This window comes from Strix uralensis, chromosome 3 (genome assembly GCF_047716275.1).
Source record: "Strix uralensis isolate ZFMK-TIS-50842 chromosome 3, bStrUra1, whole genome shotgun sequence".
Lineage (NCBI taxonomy): Eukaryota > Metazoa > Chordata > Aves > Strigiformes > Strigidae > Strix > Strix uralensis.
The window spans coordinates 38,809,064-38,835,091 of record NC_133974.1 but is presented as its reverse complement, the minus strand read 5'-3'; the positions used below and the strand labels follow the sequence as shown (position 1 = coordinate 38,835,091).

Sequence of the window (26,028 nt, the reverse complement as noted above, 5' to 3'; positions counted from 1 at the left end):
GAGAAATTGACTATGACATCACGACTATGAAAAGTTAACTTGATAGGATGACTTGGTAACGTGCTTCCAAATAGTGAAATATGATGTCACTGTGCAGACGAGACCTCGCTTGGGGTGTTGTGTAAGGTTCTGACCACTTGTGTCAAGAAAAGTTATGTGAACTAGTACAGACAAGGACTAGCAGGTCAAGGGAACTGAGAGGCTGCTTTGTATTAGACTTCAAGCCTTTCAGTGTTTTTAAAGGCTAGATGCTAGCCTTTAGGGAACAGAGCAATCCAGGATTAAAAAAACACCCAAGGATTTTAAGGTTACGGTATTGATGCAGGAATGAATAAGTGCTTCTCAAAGAAGCTTTTTGAAATAAGGTTACTGTAGCTGTGATTCATAGAATTCTGAATTTTTCATAGTTTTGCTAAAATGAAAGATGCCTTTTATTTGATTCCACGCTTCCTAATATCATATATAGGAACATGAGACATTTTGGTAATGTGACCGTATACCTGCTTTATTGTAGAAGTAGTGTTATCTTGGTGGCAATATTTGTGTGGGTGAAAAATGAAACCAACTGTGGAGTTTATTGAACTTCACTAATTTAGGAGAAACCAAGGAGAAATTCGAGGAGAAAGAAAGTGGAGACTTGGATGTTGTGTCAGTTGCTGCAATGTGTAGCAGGTTTAGTCTGACCTAGGTGGCAGTGCCAGCCTGTGCAGCTTCTGTATCTTTCACTGTCTCAATAGAAGTCCTTGTGCAGCATACTAGACCAGAGACTAGATCTAGATTGGAAAGATTTTTTTCTCTTCCTCCTGGATTATTTTTTTTTTCCTCCAAATCGAATACTAAATAGTTGTGCCAGTGAATAAGCAGAGCAGGAACAAGCAGTTAGTGACAGCTGGTGGGACCAGGTATTGCTGCTTAAAGTGTAACTGCTCCTGACTGAAAGTCTTGACACTGACCCTGATAGTTCTGAGGCACAATTTCTTTGGCTTTAATCCATCTTGGGTTTTGTTTTTGGTTTTGTTGTGGTTTTTGTTTTTCTTTTTGTTTTTTTTGTAATAGGGAAGCCCTTTTCAAAAGAGCAAAAACTAAGGCAAAAAAGAAGCCACGAAAGCGGTCTGACAGCTCTGGAGGATATAATTTATCAGATATTATTCAGAGTCCAGCCTCTGCAGGTCAGTGAGAAAGAGGTTCCTTTCGGGTATAAAAACAGAACATAAAGTTAAATGTGCAATGCAGTGTGCTTTCTATACTTCAGTAAGGAAATCTTGCAAAGTTTACTTCTTTCCTAGTGAATGTACCTTTTTTTGTAGTGAATACCATAGCTGAATTTGAATGGTGAATCCTTAAGTTTTGTTTGAAAGGATGCTTGTCATATTAAGCTGGTGTGCAAAGTTCAGATTCTGTAAAAGTAAGTATTTTATCAAATAAAGTTAATGGTCACTCTCCCATGTGGTTTTAATAAGTGGAACATTTCTGCTAGTGTGTGTGGGTTTTTTTCTTTTTTCTGGAATATAAAAAATAAATTAGTCATTGTTTATTGAAAAGATGGTAGAAGCTTTCATTTTCAACAGAAAAGTGCCAGTGTTACTTCCTAAAACTGTGAGACAGAGGAAGAAAACTGAGACTAATCTTACTCTGAAAAAATATTTAAGATAGTCTTAACTTTGTTTATACTTACTACACTCTAGTATACTGGACTAGGTAAACTTCTGGTTATTTTGCAGTCATCATACGGAGTGAATAACTTTGGGATTTTTTTAAGTGTTGTTTAGTCCAGCTCTCATGATTTAATAATTCCGCTCTCTTTTCTTATTTCTTAGGCTCAGTGAAGCTGGATAAAACTAACTCTGTAGAGTCACTTCCAGAACACTCAACATCTGACTCTGAAGGTAGTTATGCAGGGGTGGGTAGCCCCAGAGACTTGCAGTCCCCTGACTTCACAAAAGGATTTCATCAAGAGAGGACTGAGGTTGGATTTCTTTGTTCCTAGCAATTTATTTGTTTGCATTTATCTAGTCCATCAAAAGCAGAGTTTATATTTTGGAGTGTTTCTGAGAAGCTGTTGTCCTTAAAATGGAGTAGACAACTTTAAATAGTTACTGTTTGTCTGATAAAGCAAATAAAAATGAGTATTTCTTATTAAATCTCTAAGGGTAATTTATTCGTGTGGTACTGTAATAAGAATTTTTATATGCTGTAGTGTTCAGAGAATTTCAAATGAAAAGAGCAATTATGTAGAGTCTTTATCTACTTCATTTAAAATTCAAAGTAAATCTGAAGTTCAGAAGCCGAAAAAACAAAAACAGAAGCCAAAATCTCCAGGATAGTCCTGCTGTTCTTCGACTCTGTAGTTGGACAGAAGTGTGGTCCAGGATAACTGAGACATAACTGATACATATTTGGACTTAAATGATTCAAAGTGAAGTGTGAAGTGGGAAAGAAAAAAAAGGTACAAATAGCAGACTCATCAGGTATTCAGTATGTTATTCCTATTTTTGAGGTATCCTTTAAAATCTTTTCACTTATACATGTCATTCAGGTTGTTTGTAGCATCACTGTTTACTAAATGGAAAAATGTGAGAATATTTATTGAACATTTTTCTGTCTGTTTTTTAGATGAAGGACAAAGTGTGCAGTCAGGGTACGAAACCCACTCAACCTAACAAGGAGGTGAAGTTGTACAAGGGATCATCAGCATTGACACAGTCTACTCCACAGTCCATTCCCAGTGCCAAAACCAGCTCTGCAAGCTCTCCCAATTGGGTAGCAACCAGTTTCAGGTGCAGTAATAGTTGTGGTGCCTACCTAAGTTACAATCACAGCTCTACACTTGGTAGTGAATGCTAATAATCTTCTATTCAAACTAAAAATAGCTATCTGCTCTTCCAAATGATCATACATTATGTGACACGTGAATTAAAGATTTTGGTAGTTTTATTAACTGGTATGTTTTTTAATTATTCTTTGGGAAAAGCAATTGCTAGATACATTTTTTTTTTAAAAAAAAAAAAATTATATTTTTGCTCTTAAGTGCTACTAGTCTGGATTTCTAATATCTTTCTTAAAAGCCTGCTTGGTTAATACTTTGTAAAATGCTTGGCAGTTTTTTGTAGAATAAGACTATGCTTGAAGCCATTAGAAGCACCATTGTACTTTGACATTTTTAAGGCATGCCTTTAGATTTAAACAGTCTGAAAATCAGCACCACAGGTTTAACTGATACAGTGATAAAAAATTGATTATTAATTTTTATCTGTAGCAGTATCTGCATATGAAAAAGGAGCAGTACTGTGATAGATTGAAGGTCTGTCTTGCCTGATGTCCTGTCTTCGATGGTTGTCAATAAAGGTTGAATAGAGAAGAGTTTAAGGATTTAGGGAGTCATATAGTGATAATTTCCTACAGTGTTCCCAGGCTCTGTTGGTTTGTCACTGGTGGGCTTTGTTAATACAGGTGATACAGCTGCAGAAATTAGAAGTTGTAGCTCTGAAGTATATTGTTTGGTGAGCAGGGTCCATCTGTGTTTTGTCTTGCTATGTATTTGTGGAAGAATTTGTGTATTTACCCTCTATGCAGAGAGGGTAACACATGCCACAGCCAACTCTTCGGTCTTTAGATTGGTTGTAAGAAGCTCCACTTTCGTCTGCTATCTTAAGAGTTCTTTTTGAATGTTTTTTAGACTGCATGGAAGGGGAACAAATAAAACCATAGGACTTTGTTGTAATGTCACTGTGCCTGTGTGGGTTTCCTTTGTACTCTTTCTTCACTTTTCCTGGTATTGCTGGTATGATTTCAAGAAAAAGCAGGCAATGCAGTGGTGTAGAATGTGTAAAGGATTAATACTATAGTGTATTTGATTGAACTGCTGTGGAGGAGCAGTGACAACAGGGTTTGGTGTGACCTCCCAGTGATCAGTTAATTCACTAGTTAGTCTATGGCAGTTGGGTTTATGCAGGGAGAGAGAGAGGGATTGCTGCTTTTATTTTATTCAAAGCTTGTTGTGGAATCTAGTTGTAACACAGCTTGGTTTACAAATGCCTTTAAGTACACAGATTTTAATTTATAGTTTCATGTAAAGCTTTTAAATGTCTGGATTTCTGTGGAAGTTTAAAATTAGATCTAGGAAGTTTAAACTAGTTTTAAACTAGGAAGTTTCAAATTTAATGAAAAAGAAACTGATTCCTAAAGCTTGAGAATGTGACTGCTGTTTGTACAAAGCTCTAACTTTGCAAAGAGTGTTCTGTTTGCCATGTGAAATAATTTTAATCCTGTTCTTCAAAGAAAGATCTCATTCAGCCTTCATGAAAGAGCTGTGAGCAGTGCCTCTCCAATACTTAGCATGAGCAGTTGACTACTAAATAAGTATCCTGGATTTAGGTATCTAATTTTTTTAAAGTAATCATAGTTCACATCTTTTTGTTTCATAGCATAATGAGTCTTGAAAGTATTTTTATAGTGTGCTCTTAAATATGTATATATTTATAAAAGTTTTGTCAGAAACATTCTATTTGAGGTTTGCCATAATTGAGGAAACAGACATAAATTATACATCCGGTTACCAATCTTATATATGATTTAGAGGATTTCAGTGAAGGCTGGAACTGTGGAATGTAAGTAAAAATGAGTGCCTTGTAAGGTAACTTTTTATTTTTCATTTAGCCCTGCCAGCCCTCCTGCTATGGATCTAAGAACCATCATGGAAATTGAAGAAAGTATGCAGAAAAGTGGAACCATGCCAAAGGCAAATTCAGGGTTGGTAAAAAACCAAAATCTATAAAAGAAAAGTGTGATAAACCAGGCTATTATGAATTTACTTAGTGGTTCAGGCAGTTCAGAGTTTAAAAAAAGCAGGAGAAAAGTTGTCCTATTTGTTTTTGAACGCTTTGTTTACTGCAGTTCATTATGGTGTTTTTCTGTGAGCATACAAAGTTTATCCCTTTATTTTACTGTAGTCTTGTTTGGTCTACTACTGCAAAAGCATGTCTTAGCTGTTGAAATGTGGAAGAAAGAGCTAGTAAACTAGTATCTTAAATCAGTGGCCTGCTGTGCTGAATTTTCCTATTTTCAGCCAAAAAGAATTAATTATTGACGCTAGCACCTTGGAAATTACTTGTGGACCAGTACTGTAATTGATCCTGAAGTTTATTTCTTGTCTCACATTCTCTGACCATCCCCAGCACCCATGTGTTGATATTGACAATTCTTCCTCAGACAGAAGCAAGGGTGGGTCTTGTTTGGAGAAGCATCCCACAGACACAGGTTAATGAACATATTTTTTCAGGAGACGGTGGATTAGACCTTTTGTTTCTTAACTGGTGACATATGGAACAGAATGGGAGATGACTTTCATGACCTTTGAAGTGTGACATTCTTGTAAAGGAGAGCTAGGACAGTAGTCCTGGAGCCTGTGAAAGGGTTGCTGGCTAGATTCAGAAGCTGTGAGCAAAGCAGCCAAGACTGAAGAATAGAAATAACTTAAAAAATAAGTTATTACAAATAGAAAAAATGACTATATGCTGTTGTATACATTTCTTATGCATGAATAATTTTGGTTTAAGGGAGCTAAGCTTCTGACAGTCTCTTAAAAAGTCACAAAATTAGAAAATAGTCTTTATCTGGTGGTAGTCCATCTCTTCTGGAGACTTGCATGTTTTCATTTGCAGACGTCTATGTGAAGAATAGTTTAATGATGCTTTTCTTTCCGTCACTCTTGATATTCATTGATCCTTCTTTTGCTCACCAGACACCTAGACCCTCTCTCCACCTATACTCCCCTTTTAGCACTCTAGACAAAGTATTTTGGTCTAGGAATGAAGTATTTCTCAGTTTAATTTGCAAGCTTAAAGGTGAGACATCTCAAAAGACACTGATCTTACATCTTCTCTCTTTGCAATATCAATTCACAGCAGAATCGCGTCTCATGGAATCAAGCTTTCTCAGAAGCAAAGGAAAATGATTGCCCTGGCAGCAAAAGATAATGGGTCAGTAACTAGCAGCACAGAGCCTACTACACTACCCACACCACCCCCACCTACAAAAGTTGCAAAACTAGGGAATGCATGGTATGTTATAAATCAAATAGCACTTCTTTTTCTTTGGAGCGTTTTTACATTGAATAGTCTCTTTGAAGCGGTTTCTTAAATAAAAATGGCCTAGGTTCTGTTCATTAAAAAGGCTAGCATCGAACTCTTTTTGTATCTACATTTGGTAGTAATCTAGAAATTCAAAGGGGGCAGGGAAATGCAGTGGTTGCAGTTTAACAGTTCTCTGAAATTTTGCTATAGTGAGTCAGAATACTGCATCCCATCTGGTTCTCGCCTGTGTGTGATGTGGTATTTGCAGATGGTATCAAAGCAAAGCATAGAAAAAGAAGGTTGAGCACAAGGTCTGAAACTTACTGAAAGCCATTATGAATGATGTTTTTTCCCTGTCAAAAAGATAAAGAAAAACATTAGCCCTTCCTGGAGGAAAGGACTAGAGTGACTTTGGAGTAGAGCTAAATTGACTGAAATTATAGGTAACAAAGTTATGTAGGTGTCTAGAGCTGGAGGGAGTGATGGATGCTGCTAAGAATTCTTATGGTAGAAGGATGCATAATGGGTTTAAAATGACTTTTAATGCTGATTACACACAATTTAAATGTTCAAGTTAATATCTCTGTATCAAATAGAAAAATGGTTTATCATCTATTCAGTGAACTAGGTTTACAGCAATGTAATGAGGTGCTAGCCTGATTCCTGCTTTGTTCCTCACACTTACAGTTGGTATTGGATGAAAGCATAAAGGCGTAACTATAAAAGTTGCAAGCTATGTAAATTTAATGTGTTCAATTACAACAGAATAAATACCGATGTGCATGCTCTTAACTTGAGGTAAATGTTGGGCGGTTCTCCTCCTTTCCCCGTTCAAGAAGGTTTAAACTTTTATTGCAGCTTGCATCTATACTGGTACCCTAGAAGAACTACGAGTAGGTCTCCTCTCTCTAGAGCTTACCTGTTTGTGCCTCAGTGGGAACAAAGCTTGCTACATATCCACCACAGTCACTCTATTTTATGTGAAGTCTTTTTTAGATGATTTAGCTGTTTTAAATGCTATTGTAGTAGTTTTCCTTTTGTATTGGATAGATTTGAAAGTAAAATAGGAGTCTGTCTTTCAAAGGATAGGTTTATTTTCCACAATTAGAGCTGTCTCCCTCTTGTGTCTTTTGGCTCTCTTTCCTTTGATCCTTTATATGAATTGATTGCTCCTTTCAGAAGTAAGAGTAGTAAGCATCTACTGGAATCTTTGCCTTTCTGCTATGCTCCTGTAAGTTCAAAACAGACATGTAGCCTGTTTGCTATTTAATGAGTGTTAAAGGAAAAAAAAATCACATCACTAACTAGCTGAGGAAAAGGTAGGTTTCTTCCTGAGAGGTGTTCTGTGTCAAAAGGTGTAGGGTAATACCTAGAACAGCTTGCTGTTCTACTCCATTTCATGTATATATTACTTCAACTTTCTTTTTTGGATGGATGCTATTATGATCAGCACTTTGAGTTTAAAGTGCCTTTAGATTTATTTGAGATTCCACATAGGCCTGTTGGTATACTATTATCTTGGTTTAAGACCATAGTAATAACAGTAATATTCCAGAACATAACAATGGTAAAATAGAGCTGGTGTTCAAAATATTTATCAGTAATGTATGGGAAAAATTTTGGGAGTATTTTGTAATCATCCCAAAATCATGTGTTATAAATCAGATAATAATTGATTGTAAAGTGGTATTCTACTTCCAGTTATGACACCAGAACAAGCTTTGCTTGTCTAGTGGACACCATGCAGTACATCCAGCCTTGTGGTTAAAGGGCTTTAGTATTTTACAGGGCCTGTCAAGGATCACGTCAGTCTGATCTGAAATGGGCAGTTGTTTGGTGAATTCAGGGTAGTGTGGCGTGACCATCCTTCAAGTAGTGAGTCTGACATTGATGGCCCATTCCATCTACTAGTTTTGACGTTACTACTAATGCTATAATTACGCATAAACAATATGTAACCCAACATCTACAGTGACGATGTACACAGTCTTACATACACAGATCACAGGGTCTCATTCACATGCTAATTTATGCAGTGCTACAAACCCACCACCTTTCTACCCATCAGTGACTCAGCCAGGCTCACTGCGCTACTGGATGGGTGACTCAGAGGGGTGTCTGTGCCGATGCGGGAGGGAGGACAGCTGCAGCTGGCCTGGAGTGCTGCTAATGAGATGGAGTGGGGCCTGCATGAGTCAGTCCTTTTCCTCAGGCACCCAGGAAAGTCAGGGGTGTTTCTGTGATCAGTGGTCACAAGTGGGTCTTCTCTGGAGTCTTCAAAGGAACTTGCCCATACGTGCCATGCTGTGGCTTGAGCTGATGTTAGTGATCACTGGTGTAGGCATTTCGTGGGTATTTTCAACCAGTCATTTTAAATATCATCAATTAATTTCCTTTTTTGTTTTACTAGTCATTTTCAAGCTGCAGTTTTATGTACTTGTCTCTGACGGACTTTGGGTATCAAGGGAAGGGGCTAGGAGAACTCTGTAGGAGGATGTTTTGTATAGGGCGGCTGTCTTTCTCCAGCCTGGTCTTTCCCTTCTCCCCTTCATACACAACTTTTAGACACAACAAAGCCTGAAGCAGGTTTTGGAGGACATCGCGTAGCTTATCTAGTTATCTGGGCTTCTTCAGAAGAGTTTTTTGTTGGTTCCTGAAGTCTATTTTTCAGTGTAAGATAAATGACTCTTTAGAAGTATTTGTACTGTTTGACTGAAACACATGAGCTAGATGCCTCTAGTTAAATGATTTGCTTCTCCATATAGGAAATAAGAGAGAAGCTCTGATAAAAGGCATATAAAAATATGGGGCAAACTCTGAATAATTTGACTATTCATGCTATTCATCTACTCCCTGATAGATAATTCTTTACCTATTGGGTGTTATTTAACTTTATACTACCAACTGCCTGTGAACTGTTCCTTGCATTTAAAAGCAAGTATAGACTGATTTTTGACTATGCTTAGATAACTTTCTCCAGAAAATATATTGTGCTCTTAAGATTCTGATTAAACAGTTTTTGAAAGTAGCTGGGCTCTACTGTATTACACAAACCATCTTGAGTGAAAATACCAGGGTATACTTCAGGAGGATGGAATCCAATCTAACGCTGATGTGGTCACCACGCATGATTCTGTACGTTCCTCTGCAGCGTTCCTCTGGCTGCTGATCTGGAAAATGCTGGTTGCTCAAGAGTTCAAGCAAAGAACCAGTGGGAGGTATAAGAATATTTAAAATTATGCCTAGCTGCTGGAAGAGAGCATTTGTTGAATAAACTTTTAAACTGCTTTAGGCAAGCCATCAATTATTTGATTGTCCCTGCTAGTTGTTTGAAGTATTTTTATGTGTAAGATAGAATGGTGTTACTTATCTGCTCTAATACTATATTTGCAAAGTTATATTCTGTAAATTCACAATGGACTATGAGAGTGCATTTGGCAATAGATTGAGCTTTCCATGCATGCAATATAGTCAGAGTCATAGAACTTGTGTTCCAGTGAAATAAGATATTCATCTTGGATGTGCAGTGAGCTCACTTGCTAGAAGGGTGTGGGCTCTTTTTCGGTTGACTAAAAGACCAAGTCTGTCATACACAGTGTCCTACCTCTTCCACCAAAAGAAACCTCCAGTTTTATAGTTTTTGGGGGACTGAACCTGTTTCTTTCTTTGAAGAAAAGTGGAAATTAGAAGAGGGAAAAAAAACCCCACAGTAGTAATACTTTGAGATGTCATGCAAGAAGCTAGGTGTTAACTTTATTAGTTCTCCAAACCTACTTTGATCAAGGGTGGGGGGTGTTGCTTATTTGTTTTGGTTTTTTGTAAGCTCGGGAGAGCCTATGGCTTTTCAAGAGTGGAGACATAAAGAAGTTTGAAGTCTATCTTGAGAATTAACGATTGTGTATTTTAATGTCTAGGTTGTCAGTTTGTCAGGATTCCAGCTTATACTAAAATATCAACAGCTGTTTTAGAACTTCATGCTTTGATGTTTTGCACTTACAGTTTATAGAAACTTTGTCATATTCCACTTTTTTAAAAAAAGGTGTATAAATTAGTTTTTCTAATGCTGCAAAGTAGATAGAAATGACAATGTATCTGGCAGGACAAGCTGAAAATTAGAGTTGTTACTGTTGGGAAATTTTGTACCAGTTTAAGTTGAACCATTTTAAGTCACTGGTAATTGTTTTGGGTCACAAAAGCTGAGAATGATGCAGGGTTGGGTTTTTTGCAGGGGGTGGGGTGTTTGGTGCTGTGTTGCAAGTGGATCTGATTGCAGTACAGAATTTTCATGAAAATGGGTAGGCTACTTAAATTGTTAGTAGCAGAAGCTTCTGTGACAGCAGATCCCAAGCGAACCAGTTGCCTACTTGGTATAATAGGTTTGGGGAAGTTCTGGTCAAACAGTTGCCCAGATTCTTTTGTGCCAGCTGGTGGTAGGAGCAGAGGATATGCAAAATGACTCTGAGCTGCTGCATCTGGAGGTTCCCATTCTGCTTTCTATGCCTTCTGCACTGCTCATGCAATATTAAAAAAAAAAACCCCACAACAAAAAACAACAACAAAAAACCCAACAGAAAAAAACAAACCAAAACAAAAAACCCTCCGAACTTAACTCTGGGTGGCCTAGCATGGGGTTCAGACATTGTGTATAACTTCCAGATGCTTTTGTTGTAAGATTTCAGATACAATGTTGCAACATTTTAATTTCCTCATGTTTATTATTTTAAACTGTATACAACATAGATGTAGTTGGAAAGTCTTTGGCTTCAAATACTTCCCTTCTTACAGTAGCTGCACAATTAGCATTGTATAGAAAACTTGTTTTACTTCAGCAGTGTTTATAATTGATCTTTTATTTCTTTGAGAAGATAATGAGGAGAGCTATTCTTCCAATATGTGTTTTGTGTATTTGACAATGGGTGGGACTGCTATGCTTAGTAAAATGTAAGCAAATGTATGAAGAATTAATTCTAAAGTCTTGATGGGTAAGGGAAAGACTAACGGTAACTGCCTTGAATTCTGCAAATAAAAAGGCTTTTGGATCAGAAAGCGTTCAGAATAGCTATGATGCTAAATTGCTATATTTTCATACTGCTTTATTTCTGAAAGATAATATGCAGGCTCTAGTTCACTAACAGTGCATATTATACTTGAGCAACTAAAAGAAAATGAAGCATATCATTTTTATGAATTTCGCTGTGCATTAAGTGATTTATAGAGCCTCCAGCAGGTATGAGTGACTTGTTCAATATCTTGGGGAAAGAAGATCTGCTATACTTGACTTTCATGGTGGTAAACTAACAGTATTAGAACAAAAGTACTAGAGCATTGTGTGCTTTATGAGAATACTTTTCAAGGAATAATACTGTTAGAAAAGGTACAGCTTGTCTAAGACAAGGTGTCTGTGAAGATGAAATTGCTTTTAAAAAGGATGGGTTGGAGGGGGGGGAATAGATAGAGGGGTGGTTTGGGGGTTTTTTGTTGTTTGTTTTTTTTTTTCCTTCTAACAAAATTTCCATACTACTGGCTTGTTCTGTTCTCATCGGTATTTATTTTCTGATGTTTACTTATTTGACCCAAAGTGACTTATTTTAGTGAAGGAGGTCTAGGAGGCATAATGATGAGACACAGAAGCTAAGTAATATTGTATTTTTAGTAACTGAAAAGGCTCTCTTTGCTATCGGAATCGTGCAACAATTTGGAGTCTTGGAAAGTGCAAGTATAAAATGAGTTGTTCTTTTTTTTTTTTTTTTTTTTTTTTTTTTTTTTAAAGGTTGTCTTCATTACATTCTGCTTTGCCAAAGTCATTCCGTGATCTTGTAATGGAAGAAGAAAAATGTATGAGTGCAAATAATTCACCTGGTACTGCTATCAAAAGAGCTGGATATAAAGGAACTGAGGATTCATTGGTCCAAAACACCGTAAGGTAAGAGAGCTGTCTTTTCCTAGTTGGTCGACCATTATACAAGAACCACAATAACCTGTTCAAATTCTGCTGAAATAAGAAAGGATAAAATTGTAATTTTAAAAAAAGTAATCTGTAAGGATTCTTTTAATGAATCTCTTAATAGGATTTTATGGATGGAATACTCTTATGAATAGGAAGCTTAACGACTAAAGCAATTTAGTGCCACTGCTAATATTTTGTCTGAGGTTTGAAGTGTTTGTGTCTATGGACACGTGTGTGTGTGTGTGTGTGTGTGTATGTGTATGGACACAAACACCTCAGGCTCCAAACAAAATATGTATATGCATGTATGTATAAAAATGGTAAAACTATATTTTCTAACTTCTGTAGAAATTAGATATTCTTTAGCATTCAGATATGGCATGTGAGAAACATTGTAACCACCGAGTAGATAAAATCAGTTTATTCAAACACAGTTCTGGCATTTTCTGATCTGTTTTTGTATAAGCAGACTTAATTGTTTAGGTGCAATTTTTCGTGGATGAAGAGGGCTTACTGAAATACTTATGCATTGGTTGTGTCGGTATTATAATTACTGGGGGACTACAGTTCTAAGGACAAAAATAACTTGTTATGAGGTGCACGTGAGTTCTGTGTCTAGTTATTAGACAATGTTGCTCTTTGGTCAAATTCTTTTATCCATGCATCCTCTGGCTGTCTCTAATAAAACCTCTGGTTTGGATTAAAATAACTGTCTAAGCTGACGAAAGAAATCTCAGCCTTATTCCTGAAATCCTGAAGGACGGAGTTGCCCACCCACCTGCATCTCTTCCCCCTATCATCAGTAAATTTGAATGCTATGCATTTCAAATATATGTATGAGTCAGAGGGCCCGAAAATCTTACAGACTTTCCCACCCTCCATCTGGAAGCAGCACAGGCCAGCTGCCCCAGGGTAGTAGGGGAGCCAAGGGTGACAGCAGCACCAGCTGGGTAGTGGCCTCCCTGGCAAGGGCACAGCCCCACTGTGCCAGAGCGAGGTGAGCAAGGCAGGCTCCGTGACAGAAACCAGAGTGAGCCACAGTCAGTGAGCGCAGACAGGTCCATTGGGATGAGGCAGAGTTGAGGTCAAACCTGCAAGCCAGCATCAGGAACAGCAAGGCTGGGCTTGGGCACAGCTGCAGCGTAGCTCAAGAAAGGCCTAAGACTGAGGGCCTGAGCTTAAATGCAGCTCCTGAGTAGAGAGGGGGGAGCCCCATGTGAGCCTTCACACAGCTCTTCCTTACAACTCAGTTCTGTTCAGAGCCTGGTAGTACACAGGGAACCCTGACACCCATTACCTCCCAGTTTTTCTTAGGAAATTCCATCCCTCTCCAAAAACTGTCCTCTCCAGAAGGAAAAGAAAGCTCTTCTGGTCCTCCATCTTTGTTGCTCAGCTTGTATAGAAACTGGTGTTTCCTTAAGACAGAAGTAGTATGTGTCCTATTGGTAGATAAAGAACAAAGTGAGGGTAGAAATACAGAAACACTGTTTGTGTAATGGTGTTAGAGGAGACAGGTAGGAGGGATTTGAAGAGTGTGTGTGATGGGTGTGCATTCTTCAGGAACAGAGTGATAAAGCTGAAGTTATTGTGGTGAGTGGAGATGTAGGGACACAAAGCACAAATCTGCAGAAAACCATGTATCATTAATTTTGTTGCTAGCAAAATAATGAAGCTTTTCATCATATGGGAGATGGCAAGGGCTGGTGATGAAGGAATTTGCATGGGATGCTGTTATTAGCTTTGTCACACCTGCTTTGTGATCTTCATAAAGTAATTTCTTTTTCTCTTGCATTGCTCTATCTAGTCTGTGCAGTCTGGCCAGTCTGCACATTCTCCAAGTGGATTATTTGAGCTGAATCCAGGCCTAATATGTTAGCTGTCTGAAAATGATACATTAAGCTAGTGGGAGCCTAGATGACTAGATTGACTATAATCAGTTAGAAAAGATGGCACTTCCAGAGCTATTTCAGGTTGGTTTGAATTGTGTCTGAAGATGCTTACTTTTCTCTATTAGGTATAAAGAGCCTAGGTGGCTCGTTCATCCATCTGAAAGTTAGGAGTTGAATTTCTAGTTTGAGGTAATTTTATTCTTTGACTGTACAGTTCCTGTCACAGTGGGCTCTGACTTTTGCCTGCGGCATTCAAGGGCTATTTCTGTGAAGATTAATTATCCACACCCTTACCTCTTCCTTTTTAAGGAAAGGAAATTGCATGTGTGTAGAGCATAAGTAATCCTCATCTGCTGATGTCAGACTTACTGATGGGACATTGAAGATACTTACATGGCTACTGTTCCTGCTTTGTCTTTTTTCCTTGGATAAATTGTACAGTAATTAAACTGACAATTTTCTTAAGTCTCTGGATGAGGGTTTTTTGGTGGTTGCATAAACACTCTTCCATATACTGTCACCTTCCAATTTATGCAACCCAGAAATTTTCCGTAGATGAACCATGTTATGAATGTGGAGATGTGAACTGGATTCAGTCCAGAGGCAGATCAGCAGAAAAGCTGGGCTGTGTGGATGTGGCTGCATTGTTTCCAGGGACAGATCAGCCTTGGGAGTTACGCTGTGCAGCTGTGCATGTGTAGCTAGTAGTCCAAGCTAAAAACATAGGCCTGACATGACTTAACTTAGATGTGGCAGACTGGGTTGTCTTCACTGTGTTACTCCAGGGAGCAGTGAAGAGTCTTAGTGGAAACAAGTCTTTGTGGCTTTGCGTGGGAATGGTCTGGTTCTGGCATGGCTAATAATGAGCTAATAAGTAGTACATGACTCAAATGGTACAGCAAAACCCAAGAGGTTCTGCAGGAGACCAGGCTTTGTGTTCCTTTTCTGAGAGTAGTCATTAGATCAGGGAGGCACCAGACCTGAACTGGCTTCAAATGAACAAATTGTCAAGAAACACTGGGGGGCTGAGTGCTGGGACATCTTGGTGGCTGTGCAGGAGTCATGGCAAGTTCAGCCAACTGAGTTAATCAGGTTGGTTCAGTACTGATAATACTTGGCTAGTTCCATGCAGAACCACTTAAGTCTCTGCATCAGTCTTTAATTTTCAAGACTTCCAGGTTTCCAAGTTCTATATTTTTGAGGCTTTTTTTCCATTTTTCTGTATATGCTTCCCGTTTCCCGTCTGTTCCGTTTCTCCTAGTTATTTTGATGCCAGCTGAGGAATTAATCTAGCATGTTGAAATATCTGCAGTTGATTTAATATCTGGACTGAATGTCTTGCTAGCAAGAAACACAGATGTACGTATGTATGTACAAACAGCTTCAAAATATCTGAACTGCTTCCTACATTTTAAAGCCACGTTTAAATTGAGGGAGATGACACAGGTATTTAAACTTACCTTTTAATTGATCACTAGAGTGTGCTGTGACACTGAAACTATTAATTCCAGTTTTTGGAAATTTCTGTTGTGGTGTTTTTTTCGTTATTTTTTGGTTGGTTTGTTTTGAAGTCTTACTCTGGAAAGAACTTTATATCTGTACTGAAACAGGTTTGTAAAGTATAACAATCTACTTGGATTCATTTATAGTAGTGCTGTGAGTTCTTTGGACTGTGAGTGGGAAAAAGAGTGTACCTGTCAAATGTGCTGGATAGGTGTCAGTTACTGTCAAATGTGACAGTAAGCATTATTAAAGTGGGTGGAAAAGGAGATAAAGTTCAGAAATTACACCAGAATAAAGGTATTTAGTAAGTTGTGCAAACATGCTCCTAATTAAACAAACCAGAAAGCAAAAAACTGCCTTCATCTCTTCTTCTCCTTCCTTTTCTCTGGTTCTTTGCTGCTTTTTGTTATTATCTGAAATTCAGTAAAATCTGGAAGTTGATTTATCTAGACTTCAGCTAAAAAGTGGTTCCCAGCTGTTGAAATAATAGAATAAATTAGATTCTCTAGTTCAGCCTCCTGCTCAAAATAAGTCAAATACGATGACATTACTCAGGTAACTGGTCCAGTTGAGTTGTGACTGCTTCCAAGTGTGAAGATAACCCAACCTTTCTGGGCAACATGTGCCAATGTACGATCATGCCCGTAGTGGGATTTTTTTTTCCTTATATCTAACTGGGATTTCCTACTTTGCAGTTTGTGTATGTTGCCTTTTACTCTTATCACTGTGCACCTCTAAGATGATTCTTGCTGCATCTTTTCTTTACCTTCCAGTTAGATAGTTGAAGACAGCAATGAATTCTCCCCTTTGCTGCCTTCCTTTAAGGTTAACAAAACACAGTTCTTCCTGTCATGTGCTCCAGCCCCTAATCTTGGTGGCCCTCCACTGGACTTTTTCCAGCCTGACAGCATCCTTCTTGTATTGAGGAGCTCAAAACTGTTTGTGATACTCTGTACGATAACAAATACAGCATAGAGGGGAAGATCACTTCCTTCGTCTGCCTGGCTACACTCTCGCTAGTACAACCCCATATGCAGTTGGCCACCTTTGCTGCAAGGACACATGCTGATTCATCTTCGACTTGCTGCCAGACAGGACTCTGCAGGTCCTTCTCTGCAGAGCTGCTTTCTAGACAGTCAGTGCCTGCCTTGTATTGCTTCACGGGGCTATTCTCTTTCAAATATAGGACTTTGCACTTGCGTTTGAAATTCATGAGTTCTCAGTTGCCCATTTCTCCAGCCTCTTGAGGGCCTTCTGACTGGCAGCCTGGCATCCAGAGTGTGGACTGCTGCACCCTCCTCACCCTCTTCCCATCCCCCTGTAGCCTTGCTGAGAGTGCACTCTGTTCTAGCAAAGATGCTAAACAGGATTGGTCCCAGTATCAGTCCCTGAGGATCACCACTAGTACTTGGTTTCCAGTTGGACTTTGTACAGCTAATCCACAAACCCTGAAGCCCTTCAATCCAGCCCATTTTCCACCATCTTGTAGTCCATTTGCTCAGTCCATATTTTTCAGACTGAGTATAAGGATACAGTATCAGAACATGTCAGGGGCCTTGCTGAAACCAGAGAACGTGACATCCACTGCAGAGCCTGTCATCCTGTCACAGAAGGCAATCAGGTTGGTCAGACATGATTTACCTTGTGTCATAAATCCATGCTGGGAGTTCCCAGTCATCGTCTTGTCCCATAGGGGCTCAGAAATTACTTCCAGAAGGATTTGCTCCACAATGTTCCCCAGCATTGAGGTGAGACTGATCAGCCTGTAGTTCCCGTATCTTCCTTCTTGAAAATGGATATAACATTTAGCTTTTTCTAGTCAGCAGAAAACCTCTGTGAGTGGTTGGTTTGTTTTTATTCCTGCTAATACAGAAGCCCTTCCTTTTCTCCTGCACATCTCTTAGTTGTTTAAGTGCCAGCTGAGCATTGGCTCTTATAACTCTGTCCCTGTACATAGAAGTAATATTTCTATTTTCCTCTGGTGCAGACTGTCCCTGCTTCCACTGTTTATATTTGTCCTTTTTGAAGTCCATGTAGAACAGAGTTGCCTGTTCATTCCTGCCAACCTTCTGCCATGCTTGCTTGACTTAAGGCACATTAAAATGATCTGGTTTTGTGTTTGGAGGATGCTGTCTTTGTGTATCAGATACCTGTCCAGATACAGTCTGTATCTGGAATGAATGTAGTCATTCTCTCTTTGTTCCTTCCTTTGCAAGGTTAGAGATAATTTTTAGTCTTTTCTCAGATGATCAGAGGAAGGCTCAATATCAGTTATTCTTCTCTGCATCTATGACAGTTTAGATTATTGAACCAAAGAGACCAAACCTGAAAGGTCTTCCAAATAAGCTTTGTCCAGTGTGGTATATGTTGGCAAAAGTATTTGTTTCATATGGAAATAACTTTATTTTTTTTTTTCCCAGCCACGTACATCTGGTTCATACCATGATCAGTACACCCTGGATTCTCCTTTTTCTTTCCAAGTTGAAAAACTCCCAGTTTATAGCTACTACAGCCTTCGCTTCACAGTCTTTTGTTTCAAACTTCTGAATTTCCTCTCCCATTGCTTTGTTCCACAGTCATACTGTTATTTTTATCCTTTGATAAATTAAGAGCATCACTTACCGGTTTGAGCTTTGCTACTTATTGTGTCCACCAACATTAACTTAGTTCTTTTAGTTAACTTATTCTCTAAATTAATGATTAACCCAGCTGTAAAGCGAGTAAGGAATTAGCTAGGCAGGAGAAGTATGAAGAACTTGTTTAACAAAATTGAGTGGATATGTGCCTCTTGTCTCAGTGTCTTACAGAATTCCCATATTTGTTTATCACATTTACCTGGCATGACCTGATACCTTTCTTAAATAAAATAGGAATCTCTAACCTACCATTGGGGTTTTTTTACTGAAGATAAACCAGCAGAAATATTTACAAGGTACTGATTTTCTACCTTTTTTGCATTTCTGACTATTCTTCAACACTTACAGAAAAAGCATTGCAATAAGGTCGAAGTAAAGGAACTGCAACTATATAGATACTCAGTCTGGAGAGTGGTACAGCAGATCTGATCACTCTTGCCATGGAGCTGTTGTTTCATGTGTCAGTTTTTCAAAGCTCTGGAACACTGTTTATCTGGAAACATCCAGTTTGGAGAGTACCACACCTTTTTGGTTTCCTCTCCATACAGTGTACCACGCCAGTCCTGTCAAGTGTCTGATATGATCACCATTACTGAAAATGGAGGGGAAGGATTGTCCTGGCTAACATGAACTGTGCTTTCCTGGTGGAAGCACAGAAGCGATATGACCTGGCAGAAGGTGTATCTGCTGGGTTTGATTCAAGGGAGTAACAGTGTAGAAAGCCTCTTTTGAAGTCCAGTGTTATTCAGCTGTTCCTGCAGATATATTTATTTTTTTTTTCTATCAGCAGTTAAATTTCTGTTCATTCTGTTCTCTGAGTAGTTGGCTGTTTGGTGGGCAAAATTATCTTTTGTGACAAAAAGCTGGGTATGGTTCATTTAAATGCCATTTTTGATGATGGACATTGCATTTCAGATTTTTTGAGGTCTTGCCCTCCTTGCTTAGCAGTAGGAATCATGGTTCTTGTTGTCCTTGGAATTGTGTTCTGGGGAAAATATTCCAGGCAGAGAATTTAGCAGTTACTGGAATTCTCTTAACTTTCTATAGATACTTTTTTCTCTTTTCCAAGAGTTTGTGGCCACTTATGTGGATTATCAAAGCCTTAAAGAAAATTGAGACTGATTTATTGAAATACCAACACCCTTAGAGCTTTTTCCAGTGCCATAAAATAATTCAGAAAAGTCTGCTAGCATTTCATAGTATGCTGTAATACTTCTTTAGAGTTCTGGAAATCACAAAAGTTGCCAAAGATAGATATTAAATAATGAGAATATGTCCCTCTTTTCCTACTGATGTAGGATTTTTCTGAAAAATATACTTATCTCTTAAGGCATACCATATACCAAATGTGTCTTCCTTTTGTTGAGAGGTTAACGTTTTGCAACTGAATAAAATATCTTCCTGTTGGGAACTCTATTGATATTTCAGGATTTTTCTTTTTTTTTCAATTCTGTTAATTCTAGTTTTTTGCTATTATGAATGTGGAAGGTAGTTGCAGGGTATGCAGTGAAAGCCCATAATTTCTGGGCTTACACTTGAGGAAATAATTTACTAGGGCTATTGTAGCACTGATTCTTTTACATGAAATGCTTAATTTAAATACAGGACAGTTTGTTGGTTTTTTTCTTGAAGCCATGTTCTTTTCATATCAGTTGCAAACTTTTATAGTCAAAGCTATTAGTGCATAACTCAGTTGAATATTTCACATGTAAAAAACCCTTTTTTTTTTTTTAAGAAAACCCCACTTTTATTCAAATGCTGAAATGTTAGGAAATGCCAGAATTAATGCCCAAGCTGAAAATCCGTTCAGTTCTGGTAGTCAGAAATGTCAGTGTCTTCTCTGGTCACAGTATCACACTTAAAGACAAATTCAGTGTTACTTCCTAATGCCTTTCTTCTGGAAAAACCCTACACATTTGTAATTGCCTACTGTAAATTTGTACTTCACAGTATGATGTAGGAGAATGCTCTGTCAGTGACTTTCACTCTCCTTTCCTACCTTTTTCCAGGTGCACCACTAGAAGTAGCCCAGGTCTGGAAGACCATGTTCTGGATTCTCCACAGCTGGAGAGTCATAAGTAAGTTTGACAGTGGCTTACATTCTGGAGCTTATTTTCTTTATGTTGTGCTGACCTTGTTCTTGATGTTGCCTCAATGTCATTTGTTTTTTTTGCAGTCCTTGGTTAGTAGGATCACCAACTAGCTCTCCTGTGATAGCACCTGTCATGTTTTCAGCTATTGTAGAGGAAGAGCGCCAGCAAGAAGCTGCGCTTATTAGGAGCAGAGAAAAACCCTTGGCTTTGATCCAGGTAAAGTCTGTGTTACTGCAGCTGTGAAGTAACACAAGGAGTTTTCAATGGCTGTTTCAGAGATAAGTTTTTAGGATTAGTTATTTATTGGAACACTTAGTATCATTTACATCATGATATTAGATATAATTTAATAATAACTTCACATTGCTGTTTGATAAGGTAGACCGACATTAAAGTCAAACTGACTACTGAGTCCATGATTAATGCTTTCACAGCATCAGAGAATGGTTGAGGTTGGAAGGAACTTGTTTAATCCAAAAGGTAAATTGTTTAATCCAAACCCCTGCTCAGAGCATGATTAGAGCAGGTTGCTGTGTGTCCAGGCAGCTGTTGAATATCTGCAAGGATGGAGGCTCCATGGCCTCTCTGGGAAACTTGTTCCAGATTCTAACCACTCTCACAGTAAAAAAAGATTTTTATATTTAAATGCAATTTTCTGTATTTCAGTCTGTGCCCATTGCCTCTTCTCTGTCACTGGGCACCACTGAGAAGAGTGTGTCTCAGTTGTCTTTACTCGCTCCCATCAGATATTTATACACTTTGGTAAGATCTCTCTAAGCCTTCTCCACACTGAACAACTGTAGTGTGCTGAGCATCTACTCATGTGTCACATGCTCCAAGCTCTTAATCACTGTTGTGTCCCTTCACTGAACTGTCTTCAGTATGTCTGAGGAGTCCAGAAGTGGAGCCAGCACTCCAAATGTGTCTCACTAGTGCTAAATAGAGGGGAAGGATCACGTGTCTTAAACTGCTGGCAATGTTGGCCCTTGTGGAGCATAGGAGACTGTTGCCCTTCTTTGCTACATGAGCACATTGCTGGCTAATAGTCAACCTGTCTGCCAGGACCCCAGATCCTTCTGTGCTAAGCTGCTTTCCAGCCTGTTGGCTCCCAGTGTGTACTGGTGCTTGGGGTTAATCTTCTCAGGAGCTGGATTTCACGTTTCCCTTTGAACTTCATGAGGTTCCTCGTAGTCCGTTTCTCCAGCACGGCTGGGTCCCTCTGAGTGGCAGCACAACCATCTGGCATATCAGCCACTCCTTCCAGTTTTGTATTGTCTGCAGCCTTGCTGAGGGTGCACTTTGTCCCATCATGTGGGTAATTAATGATGTTAAACAGTACTGGAACTAGTCTCAGTCTCAGTATTGGTGCTAGTGACTGGCCTCTAGCTGGATTTTCAGATCACCAGTTCAGCCAGTTTTCAGTCCGTCTCACTGTCCATTTATATTGTCTGTACTTAAACTTGTCCACTTAAGCTCTTAGTCCATACCTAAGCTCTACCATTTTCCTAGGGATCGAGATGAGGGTGACTGGTAATTAGTCACCCAGATCCTCCGTTCCCTTCTTGAAGATAGGAATGACATTTGCTTCCTTCCAGTCCTCAGGAACTAACCCTTATCGCCACAACCTTTCAAAGATTTTTTTTGAGAGTGGACTTACAGTCATATTGGCCAACTCTGATCTCAGGGGCATGGGTTGCTGAAGGCTGATCCTACCACTGAAGATCAAGATGAAGAAGGCTGTTAGTTCCCCAGCCTTTTTCATGTCCTTTGTCATTCAGCGGTGGTCCCGTGTCATCTTTTCGCTGCTGTAGAAGTCTTTCTTGTTGCCCTTCATGTCCCTTGCCAGATGCAACTCCAGATGAGCTTTGACTTTCCTAATTCTGTTCCTGTGTGCTCAGACAGTGTCATTCTATTACTTCTGGGTCACCTTTCTCTGCTTTCACCTCTTGTATGTTTCCTTTTTGTTTGAGTTTTGTCAGGGTGCTCTTTTTTCATCCATGCAAGGCATCCTGCCACTCTTGGCTTGACTTGGCTTCCTGCTCATTGTCATGGACCATTCTTGAGCTTGGAGGAGGTCATCCTTAAAATCAACCAGCTGTCCTGGACCCCTCTTCTTTCCAGGGCCATGTCCCATGAATTTTTTCCAAGCAGATCCCTGAACAGACCGTAGCCTTATCTGCCGAAGTCCCAGGTTGTTTTCCTGCTATTTACCTTGTTCCAGTCTCTCTGGATCCTGAGCTCCACCATCTCATGGTGATTACAGCCAAGGCTGCCCTCAACTTTCTCATCCCTGACCCGTCCTCCTTTGTTTGTAAGTATGAGATCCAGCAGAGTGTCTCCCTTCATCAGCTCCTTGATCCATCTGTGTTAGGAAGTTTTCACCAATGCAGAGCCAGAGTGCTTGTGCCCTGCTGTGTTGCCTTTCCAGCAGATATCAGGGTGGCTCAAGTTTCCCATGAGGAGCAGGGCCTGCAAACATGAGGTTTCTTCAACTTGTCTAAAGAAGGCCTCATCTACTACTACTTCCTGGTTAGGAGGTCTGTAGCAGACATGCATTCAGGACCAGTAAAGCCAATTCATAACCGTGCTACTGGTGTAAATGTAGATCTGATACTGACATACATGTTCTTTCTTCCTTCCAGATCGAGGAGTGTGCTATTCAAGATCTATTAATCCACTATGAAGCTTTTGACAACCCTGATGAATTTGTAACTGTTGAAAGGGCTCCACAGGGACCTATAGCAGCACCTATGTGGAACAAGCACTAATTTGTACTCTTCACAGTCCATGTTGTATGTGCACTTCTGAAGTTCTAATTCTTGTTACAAGTAAAATGGGACTGGAAGAACAGGAATCATGTGATTTTTAACATCAGCATTAAAACACTGCACATAATCACTAGGTATTTGTTAGAGGGTATGGAAATAATGTGTTCACTGTGTCCTTTACCCACAGTATATATTGTATGTATGTTTTGAGAGAATTTCTTTAAGAAGACATATTATTAGTAATGTTACATGAAGCTGTAGATTGGAAATGTATTTGCTAATCTTAAATTGTGAGGGTTTTTTGTTAAATTCACATGTGGCTGAAAAGCGAGTGCTTATTTTGTGAGTCAATGTGGAATTGAATGTGCAGAATTATACATCTTTAAAGTTTGGGCGGGAGTATGTTCTTCAGAGCTTTCTGGCAAATTGGGAATATTGGAAAACGTTTGTGCTTGAACTTCATGTAGAAGTACAGTTTGATAATGCAGTTTTCCTTAAGTTATATGTGCAAGAACTGGTTCTCTGATTGTTGCGGCCAGTATTTATTACTGTCATGCTCCACGATGAACCTCTATGCTGTACCTAAGTGCCCTGCCATTGCCTGCTCTCAGTTCAGTTTTGCATGGTTTTTCACTGTTGTGAGGCTGGCCTTTGAGCAGTCAGCTCTGTTGTGAAGTAAAACACACAGTTGAATAGAACATGGTGGCACTTAATTAGCTCATCTATAGTCTTATTCTGGTAAATATGGTACAGTTTTAGAACCACTGTGTTTAAGGTACAATTCACTTGAAGTGCTGAGGAAATAAAAGATCTTTGTATTCATTGTTAAAGCTATAGGGACGAATGCTTCACTGTGGAATTTGCAAACACCTAACCTTCAAAGATAATCATAGGTGGCTTTCAGTATTGTGTGTTCCAAAGTTCTCTGTGCCTGGTTTAAACAAGCTCATATATATATATAAAAAAAAAGAGGAAAAAAAAATGTAGCCTTATCTACAATATTCTGTCTAGTTTGTCTGTTTGTATAGGTGTGTTTGAACTTGTACTTTTTCAATAGTGTTAGTACTCGTGAACTCTGGAAAACTGGAATTGACAGAACTGCAGATGATGAATGTAGAGAATTGATCACTGTGTGATAAGAGTTGAAAAAAAGCTATGTAGATATGTCTAATGGTTTCAGGTCAAGCTACACCAAAAAAATCCCCCACAAAAATTGTAAACAAATGCAATAAACCATAAAATCTTGATTTACACAAAGTTAGTATACTTTTATGTGCTGTCTGTATATAATCACTACTTTAGGTAATCCTAAAAGTATTTGTTTTGCATATGAAACAAGAACTGTAGGCATTTTGAAGTTACACAGGCAAAGGAAGATGTAGCTTTTAATCTATTTTAAATTCTAATGGTGATTCATTCACTATGCTGATGAGAATACTTGCATTAAGTGCTTTACTTGATGCACTGCAGGGCCTTAGAGCCTGCTGAAACTATCCTGAATTAAAAGAAAGCTTATGTACTGTGAGAAACAGCTATAAAAGCAGTGAGCCTTTCCAGGTGTGAACCCAATTTGTTCTCAGATATAAAATGATTGTAAAGTTGCTAACTTAGATTTTTTTTTTTTCTTCCAAATGGATTAGAATATGCTGTTCAAAATGTCATTCTGTCATTATAAGAGGATTCATCCTTCCACAGTGCCGAGGAGCTTGACCACTTTTAAGTTCTGGGTTTGTTGCCGTAGTTTGCTTATGGATTGTCACTGATTATACTTAATATTCACAAAGCGAAGAACAATCAGTGTACCACACTTCTGAAATTAAGAACTTTTTTTTCAACAGTTGTGTTAGATCAGCTTAAGTGTCACAGCTTAAATGTGTCACAGAAAGGTGTGTAAACTTAGAGATTCCATTTTTAGTTAACTTTCTTAAAACTTAGAAATTAACAGTTTAAAATGTCTGAAGCACACTTTAAAAATTCAAATTATAGTGGAAACAGAAACAAAAATTTCTAAATCCCTGGATACGCTCTGGGGATAGCTTATGGTACATGTGAAAACCCAAGCAAAAATCCCGAACAAGACAATTGCATCAAGAGATTTAAATGTCTTTCTGTGGAAGTGGTAGAACTTTACATTTTCTTTGGTTGCATACTTTGATCAAAAACTATAATTTCCCGGTATTACTGTGAGGTCATTCTGTATTTTTTTTTTTTTTTTTGTATAGACTTGACAATTGCATAACCATCGAGATGGAAAGCAACTTCTGGAGATTGCCCAGTCTAACCCCCCTGCTCAAGTAGGCTCAGCCAGAGCAGGTTTCTTAGGCACTGTCCACTAAGGTTTTGAGTATCTCCAAGGACAGACTCCACAAGCTCTCTGGGCAACCTGTTTTAGTCTTTGACCATTCTCACAGTAAAAAGGCATTTTTATATTTAAACAGAATTTCCTGTATTTCAGTTTGTGCCGTTCCTTGACTCTCTTCCTGTCACTGGGCACCACTGAGAAGAGTCTGTCTCCATCTTCTTCCCTGCCCCCTCCATTAGATACTTACGCACATTGTAAGATCCCCTTGAACCTTCTCTTCTCCAGGCCGAACAGTCCCAGCTCTCAGCCTCTCCTTGTCTGTCAGTGCCTCAGCTATCTTTGTTGTCCTTTGCTGGGCTCTCCAACATGTCCATGCTCACCATGAGTGTTATGTTACCAGGTGTCGTCTGGGAAAATATTTAGGGGTATTTTAAGAGCTTTAAAGCCTAAACAATTCTGTTTATCCCTGTTTACTACATAGTAGTAGATCAGTATTCATTTAGTGAAATGAGTTGAGACTTGCGACTCACTTCATTCAATGGTGAGTGTTTTCACATTAAAATGGGGAGGCAAAATTACATCTAATATTTTGATAACACTGGAGTCTCTTCAGTACTTGCTGTTAGAGGCACTGTGTCAGGGCATTTGAGGAATATATAACTCTTCTGCATTGTGTATCGAAATGAAAGTGCAGGAGAAGTGGGTGACTTCAGTTGATTAGAAAACCTGTAACTGCCTTTGTTCCCTAAGAACAGAGGCTATTTTTAGTGAATAATTTGACTGTAGAGTATCATTGAATGGAATCTCTGTATAAGGACT

At 38.8% G+C, this 26,028-nt stretch overlaps 1 protein-coding gene across 13 annotated transcripts in view; it reads left to right on the top strand.

Moving 5' to 3' along the window:
• The window catches only part of IBTK (inhibitor of Bruton tyrosine kinase), a 60,183-nt gene extending 36,019 nt beyond the window's left edge, over positions 1–24,164 (top strand). For 3 of the 13 annotated variants that reach the window (XM_074861930.1, XM_074861929.1, XM_074861938.1), the window contains 9 exons: positions 1,057–1,169; positions 1,818–1,966; positions 2,614–2,777; positions 4,657–4,749; positions 5,904–6,059; positions 11,842–11,994; positions 20,056–20,124; positions 20,223–20,355; positions 22,782–24,164. In XM_074861930.1, coding sequence (XP_074718031.1) covers positions 1,057–1,169; positions 1,818–1,966; positions 2,614–2,777; positions 4,657–4,749; positions 5,904–6,059; positions 11,842–11,994; positions 20,056–20,124; positions 20,223–20,355; positions 22,782–22,907 — 1,156 coding nt within the window. In that variant the 3' untranslated portion in view covers positions 22,908–24,164. Of the gene's footprint in view, positions 1–1,056; positions 1,170–1,817; positions 1,967–2,613; positions 2,778–4,656; positions 4,750–5,903; positions 6,060–9,222; positions 9,290–11,841; positions 11,995–18,207; positions 20,025–20,055; positions 20,125–20,222; positions 20,356–22,781 lie in introns of those variants that run through there. The other 10 variants (XR_012628057.1, XR_012628055.1, XM_074861933.1 and 7 more) reach the window with 10 other exon arrangements.
• Positions 24,165–26,028: the final 1,864 nt, after the last annotated feature.